This window comes from Manis javanica, chromosome Y (genome assembly GCF_040802235.1).
Source record: "Manis javanica isolate MJ-LG chromosome Y, MJ_LKY, whole genome shotgun sequence".
Taxonomy (NCBI): Eukaryota; Metazoa; Chordata; class Mammalia; order Pholidota; family Manidae; genus Manis; species Manis javanica.
The window spans coordinates 3047782-3067293 of record NC_133175.1 but is presented as its reverse complement, the minus strand read 5'-3'; the positions used below and the strand labels follow the sequence as shown (position 1 = coordinate 3067293).

Below are 19512 nucleotides of genomic sequence, written 5' to 3'. Positions count from 1 at the left end.
GGGAATGACTAAATGGTGACACCATTATTACCACTAAATGATGATAAGGATCTCAGAAGGATGAAACGGAGAAATATGATTTTAGTTTGGGGCACATCAAGTTTAAGGTGCCTAGAGAGTTAACAGACAAACAAGACCAACAGGCAACTGGATGGAGGAGTATAGATAGGGCAATCAGTAGTAGAAGCTGTGGAAGTGATAAAAATACCAAGGAAAAATAATTACATTAAAGAACAAAAATAGAAGCTAAAACATAAATATTTAAAGAGCAAACAAAAGAAACAGTAAAGAACTTGCAACTATGTAAACCTACTGGGATAATTTCTCTAAATGAATTTTATGATTATAAATAGCAATGTAAAAACTGAAGTATATTAAATACCTGTGGCTATCATACAATCAAAATTTCTTGGATTTCGAATATTCTCTTCTTATCCCCACAAATGGTGGAAATATAATTCAGTGTTCCAATTACAATTCCAAAGCCATCTTTTGGACAGTTCATTTAACGTGAAACTCCTTTTTCACATTATGATCTGAGCCCATTTTCCTCATTTGTAAAATGAGATAATAGTAACTATTTCATAGGGTTATTGTAAAGATTAAATGAACTCATTTGTCTAAAGTGCTCTGAATAGGACCTGATACATTTCTAAGCACACAACAGGCATTATTTTTCTTTCCCTACTCCCCCACAGAAATATGCAACTAATTGTACAGCAGAAAATTGATTACTGCATAGCTATCAGGACTACTCATTCCAAATTGTTCTCAAAAATTAATTTCTAATAATTCACCAATACATGTCATTTCTGAGACTGTGTAAAGATTTTTGGTCATCTCTGCAAATTTTACATGTGAACAAATCAGTGGGATTAAATGATTATACCATAATAAAGGGCCAAGAAAATTACATAGATCACCGCTAGTCATTAATGACTTAGTCTGAGGAAGAGTTTCTAAGACTAAAAATATAAGAATTAACATATTTTTACACTGCCCTGTGTGTCTGCATTATTTGCCATTAAAGGCATACAAGGTAGTGCTCTAAGGTGCCTGAAATTTAAGAAACCTGATAGTACTTTCATATACTCTTTCTTACCTAACACCAAATCCTACCAGCTCTTACATTTCATCCCAAATTGTAAGCACAGTAACCTAAAATCTTTCCCATCATCCTATAACCTCACATCATCTTTTATCTACTCCAACATCAACTTTCTATTATTACTTTTCCACCTCTGAACCTATCCACGATGCAAATTTCTCAAAATACTAACCATTCTCTATTGATTTCTTATTCCTGGAACTTGAAATATGTGCAGCAGAAAGCTGCTATTAAATAAAGTGCACTCCACTTACGCACTGCTTTCAAGAACCTGAAGGCTCTGTCTTGTAATAACACCAAACTGATTTCACTCCACTGAGCAAATTATTTCTAATAGAATTTTGATTATCATTAATTTTTTCATGAGGACCAATGCCATGTAAAGTTGGCAATTAATTCATCTTTGCCTCTTTTCTTATATGTTAAATGAGTGGTTTGCATTTGGTATATTTAAAATTCTCTTCCAACTCCAAAAATCTAGTTATTTGTCTTAAAGCCTTCACTCTTTCAATCTAGTACCAATCCCACTCAGAGCATCTTGCTAGACTTCAAACACTCAGGAATCACAGAATTCTAATTTTGAGGTAAGGTTGTCATACACCAACAGAAACTTAAATACGCAAAGTGTTCAATTACAACTGAAAAGAGCTGAAGAGCTTCTGGAAATGAACAAGTTTCCTCTGAAGAGTAAAGTAACTAAACACTAAACAAACATAAAGAAACAAAAAGCTTCACCATATATTATGGTAAGGTAGAAAGAGCACAGGAGTAGGAGTCGAGAAGCTGCTTCTAATGGCAACTCTGCCAAAGGCTGTTAGACAAGCCATAACCTCTGACGTTCTTTCTCAACTGAGAAGATGATGAGATTGGACTAGACGATCTTGAGGATTCCCGCCAAATTAAATAGATGCGAAGATATCCTTTGATTTTTAAACCCCACAACTGATATAATTCTCACAAATATGTAATCAGAGGGATGTCATTATACACAGTCTACACCATTACTCAAGCTTCTTTTAAACAAAAAAATTGAATCTGGGTTATGTATTCTTAGGGAAGGAGAGAAGCCAAGGTTGTGGCGCCCTATGTTGCTTTTTAGCTGATGTTTTAAGTAAACCCTTTCACTTGTTCCTGTCTCTCTATGGTTAGTCCTTCATGACATAAAATGATTAAAGATTGAGTAAACATAAATTTTAAGCCACAATTGGTTTTCTCAAACTAGAGAAACACTTCAAAAGCCCAGAAGTCAAATTCTCCCCATATATTTGAATAGGGCCTTTTCTACAACATGAGCACATCGAAATACTATACAATTATGATTATGGTGCTGTGAATTCCTACCCATACAGATGCAAATTACTCACTTTTAAGCTTATTCTCAATAAAATTGTAATCCAAGTTGGCTTCCTCCTGCTACCCAGAGTACTTCTTAGCCACCACCTTCTACCATTACTAAGAATTTATTTTTAATAAACATTAGCTCAAGTAAAACACAATCAGGAAAATAAATCTACAAAAACATCACATAATGCATCCCCAGTCAAATATTTAAAATATTCAACATTTTGGGATAATAGAGTGGAAAGTAGGTCTTCATAGTGAATGCTCTTTTTTTATGAATGGATTATACCTAAACTTTCCACCAGGAAACTATGAACACTTATGGCTAATCTGGTTTACTTTTTGGTCTTAAAAGTAATCTCTGTTCATCAGAATTCCTTAATATATGTCTATCTTGAATTGTGTGAACTCTAAAAGATGTATTTAGGCATTACACACATCAGATCACTTACACATTTGGACAACTAATTTTCTAAGTACATAAATTAGGAATTTCTCTGATGTTACAATAAATGTTTCAATACCACTGCAAGAGAGGGCCTTAAAAAATAACATCAAGTCCTATGGGCGTAAGTCTTTTCTGATTTACTCTTCTCAAACCAGTAAAGCTTTGATATCAAGCAAGATTATTTTGTCACTTTCTATTTGTTATTTTAGGGGAAAGTGAACAAACACATCCACTTCACCCTTCCGGATAAAAAGAGTTTCTCCAAGTACAATACATCAAATGACTTGATACTTACTCTTGTTCATTTCTTTTAGTAACTATTGAGCTTTTTATTTCAGAGCACAATCCATCATTTTTGCTTGTCTCTTTAAAAAAAATTGGTTCCTTGGATTAAGAAGCTAAAGGTGCTCTTTTTTTTAGAAGTTTGTTACTATTTCATTTTTAAAATTCAAACTAGTAACTATCTTTGAGGTTCTTGTCCAAGATTTTAAGTTTTGTTCATTTTTTCATGATTATAAATTCACTTAGGATTCTAGGATAAAACCTATGAATGCTTATAAACATATTTCTTTTACTAAAAGATGAGAAAAAAATCTAATCAATTTATTAAATTGTAATTAGGATTTGGACCCAAATGCTAATATTTACACCATAAAATTTTCTATACATCATATAAATGTAGGAAACTTATTAATTTATATTATTCTGCAAACATGTATTATGTATTTAATTTGACTTAACCATATTCCATATGCTGGATTTGGAGGGTGTTTTTAAAGTGTTCAGAGTTTTAAGTGTTTATTTTGTAATCCAACAACTTTATCCGAATATGCAGAAAATTTTTCTGGCAAGCAAGGAGGAAAATATTTCAGTGTTGATAAGTCCGTTGGCTGTAATAACCAAGGAAGTGTGCTAAAACAATAGAAGAAAAATATTAGGTAACATGGGAGAAAATCCCATAATTCATCTGCTACCCACTTGATGACTGAATCTAACTTCCAAGCACACTGTGATGCTTCTCAAACTGCACGTGAAAAAGTATTTTAATACTACAGATATACACACCAAGATTAAAGCAGTATGAAGAGACTATATGTCAATATCAATCCAACACATACTTTTCTCTTATGTCAACTAAAATATTTCAGAAATGTTATTTCATAGAAGATGTGGTCACATGGCTTTGGAACACTTCTCAGGACTGGGCATATGTAATTGGAAGTAAAATTAATTTATGAAAACAGAATAAATGCTACCAGATAAGAACAATAAGCTGGGGAGACGACTAAACCATGCATGAAGATTGTGCAAAAACTTTTTCTGACAATGATTTTCTAACATAAATACACATACGATTAAGCAATGCACAGCCACCATGCACACTGGTAATAAGGTTCCAAATCACAACATACAGCTATTCAGAAATTTAGTTCAACCAGTCACTTAAATCAGAATAGACGTACAACCACCCAGCCCAGATTTGGGGGCAAATAAATGATATACCTAAAATAAAAATACAACCAATTACTGATTCTTATGGCATTAATGTGTATGACTTTCTTGAAATTAATATAAGAAGAGATTTCTAAAAAACTGTAAAAAATGAATAAAATGGAGACTTGTATAGCTTCCTCCTCTTCAACCAAAGTATAGGATATGTTTATGAAATCAATGTTTTCTCTTTTTTAATGTACCAACATAAAATTGAAGCTGATTCAACATTTAGAATGAAAATAAACATCAAAAGTGACTGGGAAAAACTGATTTGCATAAACCAATTAGGAAGGTGACAGTTTATTCTCTTTAGAAATGCCTGTTAACCACTAATAATCTAAACTACCCAGGGACAGATATGTCCATTATCTGAAGCCCACATAATTTTGATTAACTAGTTTCTCCCCTGACTCATAATGCTTTCTAGAATGGCTTCTATTATTATAAAACCACACTGAAATTCCCTCTTCTCCATCATTATAGGGAATAGGACACCAACAACTGCTCTTGAAACAATCAATAAATCTGTCTCCACTCCATGAGAATAGGAATCTTGTTTTGTTCACTGATGTATGCTAAGTGCCCATAATAATGCCTGGCAGATAGCAGGCATGCAATAAATATTTAATGATAAACAGGTGTTTATTTTTATTTTAAATTGCCTAAGAGACACATAAAATTAAAAGAAAAGCTCAATATGTTCTAGCCAGTTTCTTCTCAGATTCATTTATCTTATTTTAACTTAAAAATTATCTATTTTGTAATACTTCACTGAGGTCTTTACTTTTTAAAACATTAAATTAGTATAGCTTTTAAACTCAAACAATTGGAAATTACTGACCTGACCCTTTATCAAGCTTCTATGGTCTCAAGAAGCATTAGTCAGGAAAAAAAACAGCAATTTTCTTCATCCTTCTATCATGATGTTATCAGTTCTTGCAGAATTCTAATATATTTCTAGAAAATAATACTCCTTACCATAAAGTAATGCCTTTGCTTAAAATATTCCAACGGCTTCTGTATTGAACAGAATAAAATCAGAACTCTTACACGAGCTGTCCCCACCCAGTCTCATCTTACACTACATTCTTCCTTGTTCACTATACTTCTGTCACACTAAATTTCCCTGTTCCTCAAATGCACCAAACTCCATGTTCATTCCTAACTTAGGGCCTTTTGCAATTGCTGCTGTTCCTCCTGCCTCTAGAGCTTCCCATTACTAGTTCTTCCTTGTCACTGAGGTATCACCTCAAATGTTACATACCCAGATCATGGCTTCCCTGAATTTATCTAATTAGTCTTCACCCACCACAGCCATTCCATCATTCTGCCTCACTTTCTTCATAACACATTTCACCATGTGAAACTATCCTGATGGCTTATTTATGAACTGTTTACTAACTCCCACAACTAGAACATAAGCACCATGAAAGAAGGGACTTTTTCTCTTGTATTTCCCCTGTATCCATAGCACCTAAGGTAATGGATGCCACTTATTAGGTTTAGTTGAAATAATGAATGAGTAAAAACTTAATTTAGGGATTCCAGTGCATTTACTGAAGGTAAAACTTCAATTAATAAGCAAATGCATTCCTTGGATAACGAAAATCTAAACAAATTCAAAAACTATATTCTTGTGACTTGCCATGTTCAGATGAATATTCGTACATGGGCACACACACAAAAACACACACACATACTTACATGCAATGAAATTATACTTGAAAGAAATACAACACAAAATCACAGTTGAAGTGGGAAAAGGTAGGAGGTCAAAAAGACAGAAAGGTTAGACAGGTAGGCAAGAGCTACGGAGAGATTAAATAAGTAAAATCATCAGTCTCTAGCATACCTGCACGTACAATAGAAGAGATGTCCGTCTCTGTAGAACTGCTTTGTCAATTCCAGCTGATGATTGCTTATCAATTTTTCATTTACAACCACTACAAGTGGCTTTCCTTTTTCAAGAGTCTCCAAACAACTTCCTGCACCTACAAAAGTAAATCAAATGTGTTAAGACAGTTGTAAAAAAATTAAGGTGTTGCACCAAGCTTTACAGCTAGGACTCAAAAGATAAAAAACTTGAAGAAGAGCTATTCTGATGGTTAAAGATGGCGGAGCGAGAGACAGAGGCTTCCTCCTAAAAATGACTACAATGAGAAAATTTAATTGGCACAACTAATCCTGAGAGAGCAACAGGAAAGAGGACGGCATCAGACTGCATACACCTGGAGAGAAGAGCAGACCTCACGGAACAGGGTAAAGCACCAGAGCTGTGGCTCTGCGGGACCCGAACCCTTCCCCCACCCCAGCTCACTGGTGGGAGGAAGACAAATGGAGAAGGGAGGGAGTGGAAGGCTTGGGACTGCTGAATACCTAGCTCCAGAGATCTGCTCTGGGAGTACAAACCTACATTTCATGGTGCTTTCATGAGACTCGCATGACTACCGGGTTGGAAAGTTAATACACACAAATGTTCCTGGGGAGAATAGGATTCTGGCTACTTGTGGAAAGCAGGGATCCATATCCGGCTGCTCTGGGACAAAAACTTATACCTGTGTGCCGGGCCCACTGGCTCAGGCAGTGGAGACAGGCACAGGAGCTGGGAAGCGGGGAACAGCTCTTTCCTCCCCCAAGGCACGGGTACCGCTCCCCTGCGACCCCGACATTGCTTCAGAGGCTGAGCAGATCCAGAATACACCTTCTGGGCACTAGAGGGCCCCATATACAATCACAAAACGCCAAAGGAACCTTGCCCAGAGTAAAAATTTTAATACAACTCCCAAGAAAGATTTAAATGACATGGACCACAAGACTCTTCCTGAAAGGGAGTTCAAAATAAAAATTACCAACATTCTAATGGAGGTACAAAAAGACATCCAAGAACTCAGGAATGAATTCAGGTTGGAGATCGAACTGTAGAAGAGAACGATGGAGGGTATTAAAAGCAGGTTGGATACAATGGAGAAGACAATAAATGAAATAGAAACTAGAGAAGAGGTATACAAAGAAGCTGAGGCACAGAGAGAAAAAAGGATCTCTAAAAATGAAAGAATATTGAGAGAACTGTGTGACCAATTCAAGCAGAACAATATTTGCCTTATAGGGTTACCAGAAGAAGAGAGAGAGAAAGGGACAGAAAGTATCTTTGAGGAAGTAGCTACTGAAAACTTCCCCAATCTGGGGAAGGAGATGGTCTCTCAGGCCATGGAAATCCACAGATCTCCCAACACAAGGGACCCAAGAAAGACAACACCAAGACACATAGTAATTAAAATGGGAAAGATCAAGGATAAGGACAGACTGTTAAAAGCAGTCAGATGCAGAAATAAGATCACATACAAAGGAAAGCCCATTAGACTAACATTAGACTTCTCAGTAGAAACCGTACAGGCCATAAGGGAGTGGCATGATGTATTTAATGCCATGAAGCAGAAGGGCCTGGAAACAAGATTACTTTATCCAGCAGGATTATCATTTAAATTTGAAGAGGGATTAAACAATTTCCACATAAGGAAAAGCTGAGAGAGTTTACCTCCCACAAACCATCTCTGCAGTCTATGATGGAGGGACTGCTATAGATGCAAGTGTTCCTAGGCTTGGGTAGCTGTCACCTGAGGTAGTCAAACGAAGGAAGGGAGTGTGGAGCAGCTGATTGCAAGGCAAATGCAAAATTAAACTGATTATCCCCAAACTCAATCAAGGGACAGACAAAAAGTACAGAATTTTATACATAATATATAAAAAAATGAAGGAGGAAGAAAAAGGAGGAGAAATAGAAAAGAACCTTTAGATTGTGTTTGTAACAGCACACTAAGTGAGTTAAGTTAGACTCTTAGATAGTAAGGAAAGTAACCTGGAACCTTTGGTAAACATGAATCTAAAGCCTGAAATGGCAATAAGTACATTCCTATCAATAACCACCCTAAATGTAAATGGGCTGAATGAACCAATCAAAAGATATAGAGTCAGTGAATGGATAAAAACGAAGACCCATCTACATGCTGGGTCTCACCTCAAACCCAAAGACATGCACATACTAAAAGTCAAGGAATGTAAAAAGATATTTCATGCAAACAACAGAGAAAAAAGCAGGTGTTGCAATACTACTATCAGACAAAATAGACTTCAAAATAAAGAAAGTAACAAGAGATAAAGAAGGACATTACATAATGATAAAGGGCTCAGTCCAACAAGAGGATATAACCATCACAAATATATATGCACCCAACACAGGAGCACCAGCATATGTGAAACAAATGCTAACAGAACTAAAGGAGGAAATAGAATGCAATGCATTCATTTTAGGAGACTTCAACACAACATTTACTCCAAAGGACAGATCCACCAGACAGAAAAGTAGTAAGGATACAGAGGCACTGAACAACACACTAGAACAGATGGACCTAATAGATATATACAGAACTCTACAACCAAAAGCAACAGGATCCACATTCTTCTCACATGCACATGGAACATTCACTAGAATAGACCACATACTCAGCCACAAAAAGCGCCTCAGTAAATTACAAACAATTGAAATTCTACCTAACAACTTTTCAGACCACAAAGTTATAAAACTAGAAATAACTTGTACAAAGAAAGCAAAAAGGCTCACAAACACATGGAAGGCTTAACAACATGCTTCTAAACACTCAGTGGATCAATGACCAAATTAAAATGGAGATCCAGCAATATATGGAAATAAATGACAACAACAACACAAAGCCCCAACTTCTGTGGGACGCAGTGAGAGCTGTCTAAACAGTAAAGTATATAGCAATCAAGGCATACTTACAGAAGGAAGAACAAACCCAAATGAATAGTCTAACATCACAATTATCAAACTTGGAAAAAGAAGAACAAATGAGACCTAAAGTCAGCAGAAGGAGGGACATAATAAAGATCAGAGAAGAAATAAACAAAAATGAGAAGAATAAAAGAACAGAAAAAAATCAATGAACACAAGACCTGGTTCTCTTGAGAAAATAAAGTAAATAAGCCTCTACCTAGATTTACTAAGAGAAAAAGAGAATCAACACACATCAACAGAATCAGAAATGAGAAAGGAAACATCATGATGGACCCAACAGAAACACAAAGAATTATTAGAGACTACTAATAATATAGTAGAGTCAGGAAAACCTATACACTAACAAGCTGAAAAACCTAGAAGAAATGGACAACATCCTGGAAAAATACAACCTTCCAGACTGAACAAGGAAGAAACACAAAATCTAAACAAACCAATTACCAGCAAAGAAATTGAAGTGGTAATCAAAAAACTACCCAAGAAATAAAAACCCAAGAAATAAATAAAATATTTACCTCGGAATTTTATCAGATATACAGAGAAGATATCATACCCATTCTCCTTAAAGTTTTCCAAAAAATAGAAGAGGAGAGAACACTCCCAAACTCATTCTATAAAGCCAGCATCACCCTAATAGCAAAACCAGGCAAAGAACCCACCGAAAGAGAAAAATTACAGACCAATATCCCTGATGAATGCAGATGCAAAAATACTCAACAGAATATTAGCAAGCCAAATTCAGAAATATATCAAAAGGATCATACAGCATGACCAAGTGGGATTCATCCCAGGGATACGAGGATAGTACAACATTTGAAAATCCATCAGCATCATCCACTACATAAACAAAAAGAAAGACAAAAACACATGATCATCTCCATAGATGGTGAAAAAGCATTCGACAAAATTCAACATCCATTCATGATAAAAACCGTCAGCAAAATGGGTGTACAGGGCAAGTACCTCAACTTAATAAAGGCCATATATGATAAACCCACAGCCAACATCATACCGAACAGCGAGAAGCTGAAAGCTTTTCCTCTGAGATCGGGGACAAGACAGGGATGTCCACTCTCCCCACTGCTATTTAACATAGTACTGGAGGTCCCAGCCACAGCAATTGACAAAACAAAGAAATACAAGGAATCCAGATTGGTAAAGAAGAAGTTAAACTGTTACTATTTGCAGATGATATGATATTGTACATTAAAAAATCCCTAAAGACTCCACTCCAAAACTACTAGAACTGATACTGGAATAGAGCAAAGTTGCAGGATACAAAGTTAACATGCAGAAATCTGTGGCAATGAACCAACAGAATGAGAAATCAGAAAAACAATTCCATTCACAATTGCATCAAAAAGAATAACATACCTAGAAATAAACCTAACCAAAGAAGTGAAAGACCTATACCGTGAAAACTATAAGACCCTCTTAAGAGAAATTACAGTGGACACCAGCACATGGAAACTCATTACATGCTCATGGCTACGAATAATTAATATAGTCAAAATGGCCATCCTGCCCAAAGCAGTATACAGATTTGATGCAATCCCTATCAAATTACCAAAAACATTCTTCAACCAACTGGAACAAACAGTTCTAAAATTCATATGGAACCACCAAAGACCCCGAATACCCAAAGCAATCTTGAGAAAGAAGAATAAAGTTGGGGGGATCTCACTCTCCAACTTCAAGCTCTACTACAAAGCCATAGTAATCAAGACAATTTGGTACTGGCACAAGAACAGAGCCACAGACCAGTGGAACATATTAGAGACTCCAGACATTAACCCAAATATATATGGTCAATTAATATTTGATAAAGGAGGCATGGACATACAAAGGGGAAATGACAGTCTCTTCAACAGATGGTGCTGGCAAAACTGGACAGCTACATGTAGGAGAATGAAACTGGATCACTGTCTAACCCCATACACAAAAGTAAATTCAAAATGGATCAAAGACCTGAAGGTAAGGTATGAAACCATACAACACTTACAAAAAAACATAGGCAAAAATCTCTTGGAGATAAACATTAGCAACTTCTTCATGAACATATCTCCCCGGGAAAGGGGACAAAATGCAAAAATGAACAAGTGGGACTATCAGAAGCTGAAAAGCTTCTGTACAGCAAAGGACACCATCAACAGAACAAAAAGGTACCCTACAGTATGGGAGAATATATTCATAAATGACAGGTCCAATAAAGGCTTGATATCCAAATATATACAGAGCTCATGCACCTCAATAAACAAAAGCAATTCATCCAATTAAAAAATGGGCAGAGGAGCTGAACAGACAGTTCTTCAAAGAAGAAATTCATGTGGACAACAGACACATGGAAAGATGCTCCACATCCCTATTTATCAGAGAAATGCAAATTAAAACCACAATGAGATATCACCTCACACCAGTAAGGATGGCTACCAACTCAAAGACAAACAACAACAAATGCTAGCAAGGTTGTGGAGAAAGGGGAACCATCGTCCTACACTGCTGGGAATGTAAATTAGTTCAACCATTGTGGGAAGCAGTATGGAGGCTCCTCAAAATGCTCAAAACAGACTTACCATTTGACCCAGGAATTCCACTTCTAGGAATTTACCCAAAGAATTCAGCACTCCAGTTTGAAAAAGACAGATGCACCCCTATGTTTATCACAGCACTAGTTACAATAGCCAAGAAATGGAAGCAACCTAAGTGTCCATCAGTAGATGAATTTATAAAGAAGATACGGTACATATACACAACTGAATACTATTCAGCCATAAGAAGAAAACAAATCCTACAATAGCAACAACATGGATGGAGCTAGAGGGTATTATGCTCAGTGAAATAAGCCAGGCAGAGAAAGACAAGTACCAAATGATTTCACTCATCTGTGGAGTATGAGTACAAAGGAAGAAATGAACGAACAAAACAGCAGCAGAATCACAGAACCCAAGAATGGACTAACAGTTACCAAAGGGAAAGAGACTGGGGAGAATGGGAGGTTAGGGAGGAATAAGGTCAGGGAAGAAGAAAGGCAGTATTATGATTAGCATGTATAATGTGGGGGCTGGGGGAAAGGGGAGGGCTGTGCAACACAGAGAAGACAAGTAGTGATTCTACAACATGTTACTATGCTGATGGACAGTGACTGTAATGGGGGTTTGTGCGGGGGACTTGGGGTAGGGGAGAGCCTAGTATACATAATGTTCTTCATGTAATTGTAGATTAATGATAACAAAATTTTTAAAAAGTAAAAATATAACTTAGTTGCAACACTACAATCCAGGCCTTTTAATTATATACCGTTAAAATGACAAAAATGTAATCATCAGTTGCTCTCTAATGAAGTGTTATAAAACTTACTTGGAAAACGTTCTTTGCCACTGATGACCCATGACTGAGTGCTTTGCCACCTGCCCTCTAGTACTATGCCCGAAGTATGAGTCTTGAATCTAAATCAGACTTAGGTTCACCACACTGTACATGAAACTGAATGCACTTTCATTCAAACATAAGTAGAAAAAGCAAGCCTTCAATAGGAAGACACACCAATAAAGAAAAATTTTTAACACTGTTTATGATTCTGCCTGTGAGGTACACCCTAAAAATAGTCAAGAAAAAATCTCCACTAATGTTCATATGTACAATACTTGGGTTAATTCAACTTTGAAATCTAAAGTCATTTAGCTATTTTAAGTGGGAGCAAAGAGACTGATAAGTGACTAGGCAAAATCTTTAGATGCTAGGGTAGTAGTTAAAACAAACTCTAAAAGCAGACTGTTTAGCATTTACTAACTAGACAAGTTACTTAACCTCTGTGTCTCAGTTTCTTCCTGTGAAATGCAGACACTACAGTTCATAGGAGTGTTTGGGAGAATTCAACAAGTTATATACACAAATCATGCAAAACCATACCAAAATCTATTACTATCGTATACATTTCTAATCACCAAATCTGGTAGTAATGTCTATTCTGAAAGACCTCTCTTCAAACTAGGCTTTTTAAAAACCAAGAAACTTACTCCCTCACTTTTCCAGCAGTCAAAATTACAATCCTCCCCAAAAACAGTTCTTTTGAAGGTACTGGCAGTCTAACTACAACAGGATGGTTCTCTAAAAAGCTAGCAATGAGTTACACGGTATGTGATTGTTAAAGAACATTTTTGAAAGCATTCATTTCACACTCAATTTTAACAAATATGCATAAAATCTTTCTAAGCTAATTTCTCCATGACCAATCCAACCAACTGGCTGGCTGAACACTCCTGCTTAAGCCCAAACAGTAATTTCAAGTTTGACAACTCTTTGCATGTGTCATCAAGTAAATTATTTTTTCCCTCTGTGTTAAGGGTTTCTTAAAGTTGGGTTGGTGATTTAATTTTTCTCATGCTTCTATCACCCAGAAATAAATTCTCTCCACTAAAGTTCTCAATTGTTATATTCAAGCATTACATTCAAAAGGGCTACAGTGAGTTACTCTAGCGATTTTACTGTGCCTCAAAAGGTTCAGATTTGTTACTGTCTACCAAAAACCGAACTCTTTGAGATTCTAAAACACTTTCACCTGCACCACTAATAACAAGATCTGCTATCCCAAGGTCTTCTTCCAAGGAATTCTTGTACCTGTAAACATCCAGAGTAAATGACTCGGTACTGAATGGCTCAGGTACCACCTTCCCTCTACCTATTTGCAGGACAAGCCGGTTGTAACCAGGTCTCTTGATTATCTGAACAGAGAAAAGAGAAAAAAAAGCGGGCTTTTTCAACAGGCTACTGTGAAAACAGCAAACAACGAACCCTCCGGTCGGTGTTCAGGCCAGAGCACGGGCTGTCAAACAATGTCCGAATTCAGCAAGTTTTCCAAAACGACTTTTCCCTGTACTGGGCACAGCAAGTTAGCTCACTTGGCCGGGATGGACGTAAGCGACCTGGTTAACCAAGCCGTGAAAGAACTGGCCACTCGAGGGGCATGAGATCAGGCAAAGACTCTGAAAAGGGTGTCGAAAACTAGTGAGGAGACAAGGTAATTGGCCCGCTCGGCCTCCCGGATGGGGCTGCGCGAACTATGCGCCTGAAGAGAAGGCGCGCTCAGGAGTCACCGCGAGCCCAAAAACGCGTGCCGCGAGGGCGCCTGAGGCGGCTGGCGCGGACGCGGCTCCAGCACGGCGGGCCGGAGCGGAGACGACGCGCCTGGCAGGCCCAGCGGAGCGCGCGGAGGCGGCCGGCGCCCACCACGCGGCCCAAGGCGAGCCAGCGGAGGAGCCGGCGAGAGCAGCCCCGGCCCTCAGGAAGAAGGGGCGAAGTTACTGGGCAGAGAGGCGGAGGCGGAGAATCTGAGGAAAAGAGCGGGGGGCAGGGAGACGGCGCCGGAAGAGGGGGGGGGGGCGACCCGAGGAGGCAGCGGGCCCTGAGGGGCGAGGGAGCCGCAAGAAGGCCCCGCCGGGCGCGGGGAGGAGCTAGCTAAGCGGGCGGCGGCACCTGCGTGAGCGCTGCGATCAGGCCGAGGTTTCCGAGGCTAGCGGTAAGGCTGGTGGTGGCAAGCTACAAGCGGTGAGCACAGCGCACAACGCCGCTGCCCGCCTGCTCGCCCCCTCAAGTCACTTGCCGACTGGCGTGCGCCGATACGCACGCGACGAGGTCGTAAAGCTGGTGGTCCCTACAGCAACTTCGTCGTGCGGGCTCGTTCCCTGAACCGCAATGGCCGGATATGACGTAGGAGAATCCAGGAGCGCAGAGGCCGTGGGGAGTGCGGGAGGCGGAAGTACGCCACGGCCGCCATAGGGCGATGGAAATCAGATCTTTGAGGCGGGGAGGGTGGAGTCAAAGACTATTTATGGCCCACCTGCTGGCCACTAATGATAACCCTTTGCGTGTAAAAGTCAGGGCAGCCTCACGAGGAGGAGGAGGAGGGAATTGACAGGCTTAATTTACCTCTTAAAACGTCCTAGTTAAGAAAGAACAGTGAAGCCTCATGCCCTATCCTAAGAGTTTACGTAGTTGGTTGGATACCACAAATCTTCTCAATGATACTAAGGTTTGGGATTCTTTATTTGCGAACATGTTCTGCCCATATACATTTGAGTGATGGTTTTGCCTCAAGTCTGTTGACTGCAATCCAAAAATAATGCCATTTCAAAATAATTGGCAATGGTCTCTTACAAATGTGATTCTCAAGAAGCCAGAGCGCTTATGGGGTCCCTGGGAAGCTTCAGAGTCAAACTCCACTAGCAAGTTTTGTGTGTAAAATAAGAGGCATTAAGGCCTGAAACCTACATCTATAATTCATTGAACCCATCCATTAAACCATTTAAAATGTAAAGCTATGATAAAGTATGATGAAATTTAAAGTTATACATTAGCATGAATAAACAGCACAGATAATTACACTCAGGTAGCCACGTACAGGACAGGTGATTTCTCAAGACTTCTCCTACCAGCATTAGATCGTCAGGTGCTCTTTTTCATTCTAATGTCTTCTGTATTTCCTGATTAAAATCTCCCTTTAACCCGTATTTATGCTTTGTCCTGCCTGATCATATGCAGGAAGAAAGCTGTGAGAAGAAATTATTTTGAATGAGAAACAAGATTGAAGGTGAATTAGGGCTAAAACATATGCTGAAAAAACCCAGTCTATTTCTGCTGGATTCTTTATATATTGTAGCTTGTTTAATTGCATTTTTGAGGAGTGATATTTTTCTATCCTTTTCTTGATGCCAAATTTCACGAAGTAGTGATGCACTGCAGCTAAGGTTCGTAATGACCAATGTAGAAAGACTGTGGTTAAATAGTAAAACATAAGCATACTTATATTTTCTGCCCAATAAGAGTAATAAACTATGAGTAATTATTAAACTATAAAGACAACAAATATTCCAAAGTATTCTGAAAGTCAGAAAGGCCTTTACCTCTTGTGTCTGTAAGATTTTTTCATATATCTGAAAAATATTAAAGGAGCACTGTTTTAATTAGTTCATAGAGTGAATAAACATATATATAAGTCAAATACACTTAGATTTCCAGAAAATAAGAAAATTGAGCTTATAATTTAAATGTGCTAGACTTAATAAAACATCTTGCACAAGCTGATCCACAAATGTTTTAAGAATCCAAGATTACATAATGGAAAATTTTAGCAAGTCTTTTCTCTGTTATATTAGTGTTAAATATAATACAAGCATGCATTTTATTTTACTTGGGTGTTTTTCCTAAACTCATTCATGCTTACTGATCAAATAAATTAATGTTACCTTGAAAATGTATATAATTATGAAAAATAGAAATTTGTTTTCAGCTACATTAAATCAGTATTCTTAAAAACTTTATTTCAACAACAATTGTTTTATAGTATACCAGCATGAGGATATTTTCCAAAACTTTAAGCAACTATAAGTGGCCTGACATTAAACTGAGTAAATTAGTTGCAACAACTACTTTATAAGTAAAATGTTGAAACACTGGTTTATACAAAGCATAATGCTAAATTGATATCCTTTTACTTCATACTTTGAAATGCTATAGAGAAGCTATATCTTGGAGTTGAGGAATGTGTTCGTTTTCCCCATTATAAGAAGTTATGAAAAAGGTTTGATGACTATAGAAAATTTTGTCATGTACATTCTAAAGCTCTGCTAGCCTGTTAAAATGCTTGCATAAATCAGACAGTTCTCAATTATCTACCCTGCACTTTTCTTTTTATAATAAACATTAGTGTAACACCGGGGAGAGGATATCCCAGGCCAAAATACCTAGCTGAAACCGAAATAAGTCAAAGGGAGAAATAAAGTTTAAAACCTATTGATTGTTTACAAACAGCGGTCCTGGGTTGTCTCTCTCCTGCTCCGTCAGAAGCAAGCAAATACCCATCCTCTCCAACCTCTCAGGTTCAGATAAGCCCTGGGTTGCCCACGTAATTACCCATTAATATGGAGATGAACTATCTCTCTCTCCACCCCTTAGGAACCCCTGTTATATGGAAATGCACTAAAGCCTGGGGAGAGATTCTGGAAATCCTGCAATTTTACCCACAGTTAGTCACATTGGTTAAAATTTAGAATTAGTTTAGGTTGTTGAGGGTCTTCAAGCAGTAACAGTGACAGAGAAGTACAACAGTATATATGTATGTATTTTGGTTTTTCAAGGAAAAAGAATAGTTTTTTTCTAAAGCAGAGTTTTGGTTTCCAGACTCCTATATACTCTTAAAAATTGTTGAGAACCTCAAAGAGCTTTTGGTTATGTGGATTATAATGTGAGTTATAACTATTGATATTTACCATATGAGACTAAAAATGAGAAAGTTTAAAAATATTGATTCATTGGAAAGTAGCAATGATGAACACATTGCATGTTAAAATAAATGACCTAATTTTTATGAAAAATAACTATATTTTTCAAACCAGAATTTTCCTGAAAAGAATAGCATTGTTTCACATTTTTTGCAAATCTCTTTACTATCTGAGCTCACAGAAGAGAAATGGATCCTTGTATCTTCTTCTGCATTTAATCTATTGCACTATCATAGCCTCTGGAAAATACAGTATGCTCATGAAAGAATGAGAGTCAAAAAGACAAATAACATTTTAGTATTATAATGAAAATTATTTTGACCTCACAGATCCTCTAAAAGAGTACGAGAGAGTATGAAAAAGGACAGTTTAGAAGGTGAATTTTATTAGCCTTGGTTTATAATACCTGAGTCTGAAACAAAGCTATAAAATATATTAAAGCGTTTACAGTACTCCCTCAGTTTAAATAGTCTTGTTTCCTTTATTTAGTAATGAATGTTTCCTCCTACAGTATGAAAGGTCATTCTTTAAGTGCAATTTTGCCTACATAGAGATCCTATGTCTTACAAGAATAATTTTCTATGACTTAAGTTGCCTTTAAAATATACAAACAAAACAGAATGAACATATCAGTAGTAGACTTATAGACACTGAGAAGTGGCTGGCGGTTATCATGGGAGAGGGGCTGGGGTAAGTGGGTAGGGTGGGTGAGGGGTGTTAGGCTGGAGGAAGGAAAAAGAAGAGCATGCAAACAGAACAGAGAGATGCCATAGGGGGAAAAACAGGCCAGACCTCAGGGTCCGTGCCTTATATGGAAAGGGGAGAACTCTTCCTGAATTCCATCCTTTTGATGTGCCAACTAAGACCCGGATGTCAGCCTCCTCCCTCTTGGAAGGAAAAGAGTTTCTAGTTGTCTATTATGTCACCTGTAGCCAATCATACCTCTCCATGCCCCCTAGGATAGTTTGCCCACTCCTCCCCATCCTAACCCCTTATAAGCTCCCACCTCCCTGACCGGGTGTGACTTCCCTGTCCGGTGACAGGAAGGCCACGGAACCTCGCCCGGGACATTCAAATAAATTACCTGGCCCTTTGTTGCCTCTCTCTGCCTGCTTATTTCAGCTGAAATTAATCTTACAAGGGGGATAAAGGGGCACCAAATCTCAGTTGTAATATAAATTGGTCATGGGGATGGAAGTGCAGCATGGAGAATGTAGGCAGTGGTTCTGTAACATCTTTCAATGTTAATAACTGCATTAGTTGGGGTGAGGATTTAATGTGTGTAAATATTGAATCGCCGTATTTTATACTTGAAACCAATATAATATAGTATATCAACTATACTTCAATAAAAAATTAAAATTAAAATGTTGCCTTTATCATGTCCTTAATAATTTAAGGGGAAAAAAAACCCAGAGCACAGAGGCTCTTCGCTTACAATAGTGTTTTCTTCTGTTTCTTTTCAAATCTTTATTTGTACAGTAATCCCCATATCATCCATGGTTTCACTTTCTACAGTTTGTTCCCCACTGTAGCCCAGAAGCAGATTATCCTGCTGACATATCTTTAAGAAAGTAGGTACTCTAGCCTGAACTTTTAAAATACCGTTGTAATAAAAAATATTGATTAGTAAAACATAGAGGAAAAAATCCTTTTTGTCCCTTTATCTTTCTAGGTTCTCCACCTGGAACCTTGGAAATTTAGACTGGCAAAAGACAGATCAACAACAGAAAAGCAAATAGAAGTTCATTAATATGCACATTATGCCTACATTGTTCTCCTCACTTCATCTTATCATATAGGATTTTTATCAATTCACTTATTGCAAGAAGGGTGAATACAGTACAATAAGATATTGTGAGAGGGTCCACATTCACATAATTTTATTACAGTATATTGTTATTATTGTTCTGTTATCGTTAATTACTATTAATCTGTACTGTGCCTAATTTATAAGTTAAACTTAATCATGGACATGTAAATACAGGAAAAAAACAGTATATATATAGGGTTTAGTATTGTCAAGAGTTTC

General features: G+C 37.5%; 1 protein-coding gene and 1 pseudogene across 1 annotated transcript in view; one reads left to right on the top strand and one right to left on the bottom strand.

The window, feature by feature from the left end:
• The window catches only part of LOC140847566 (UDP-N-acetylglucosamine transferase subunit ALG13-like), a 70620-nt gene extending 54982 nt beyond the window's left edge, over positions 1-15638 (bottom strand). The window contains 5 exon segments of the mRNA XM_073228271.1: positions 6244-6382; positions 13763-13925; positions 14800-14840; positions 14843-14885; positions 15633-15638. Coding sequence (XP_073084372.1) covers positions 6244-6382; positions 13763-13925; positions 14800-14840; positions 14843-14885; positions 15633-15638 — 392 coding nt within the window.
• Positions 1-19512, top strand: part of LOC140847578 (regulator of nonsense transcripts 3B-like) — a 372804-nt pseudogene that overhangs the window by 74800 nt on the left and 278492 nt on the right.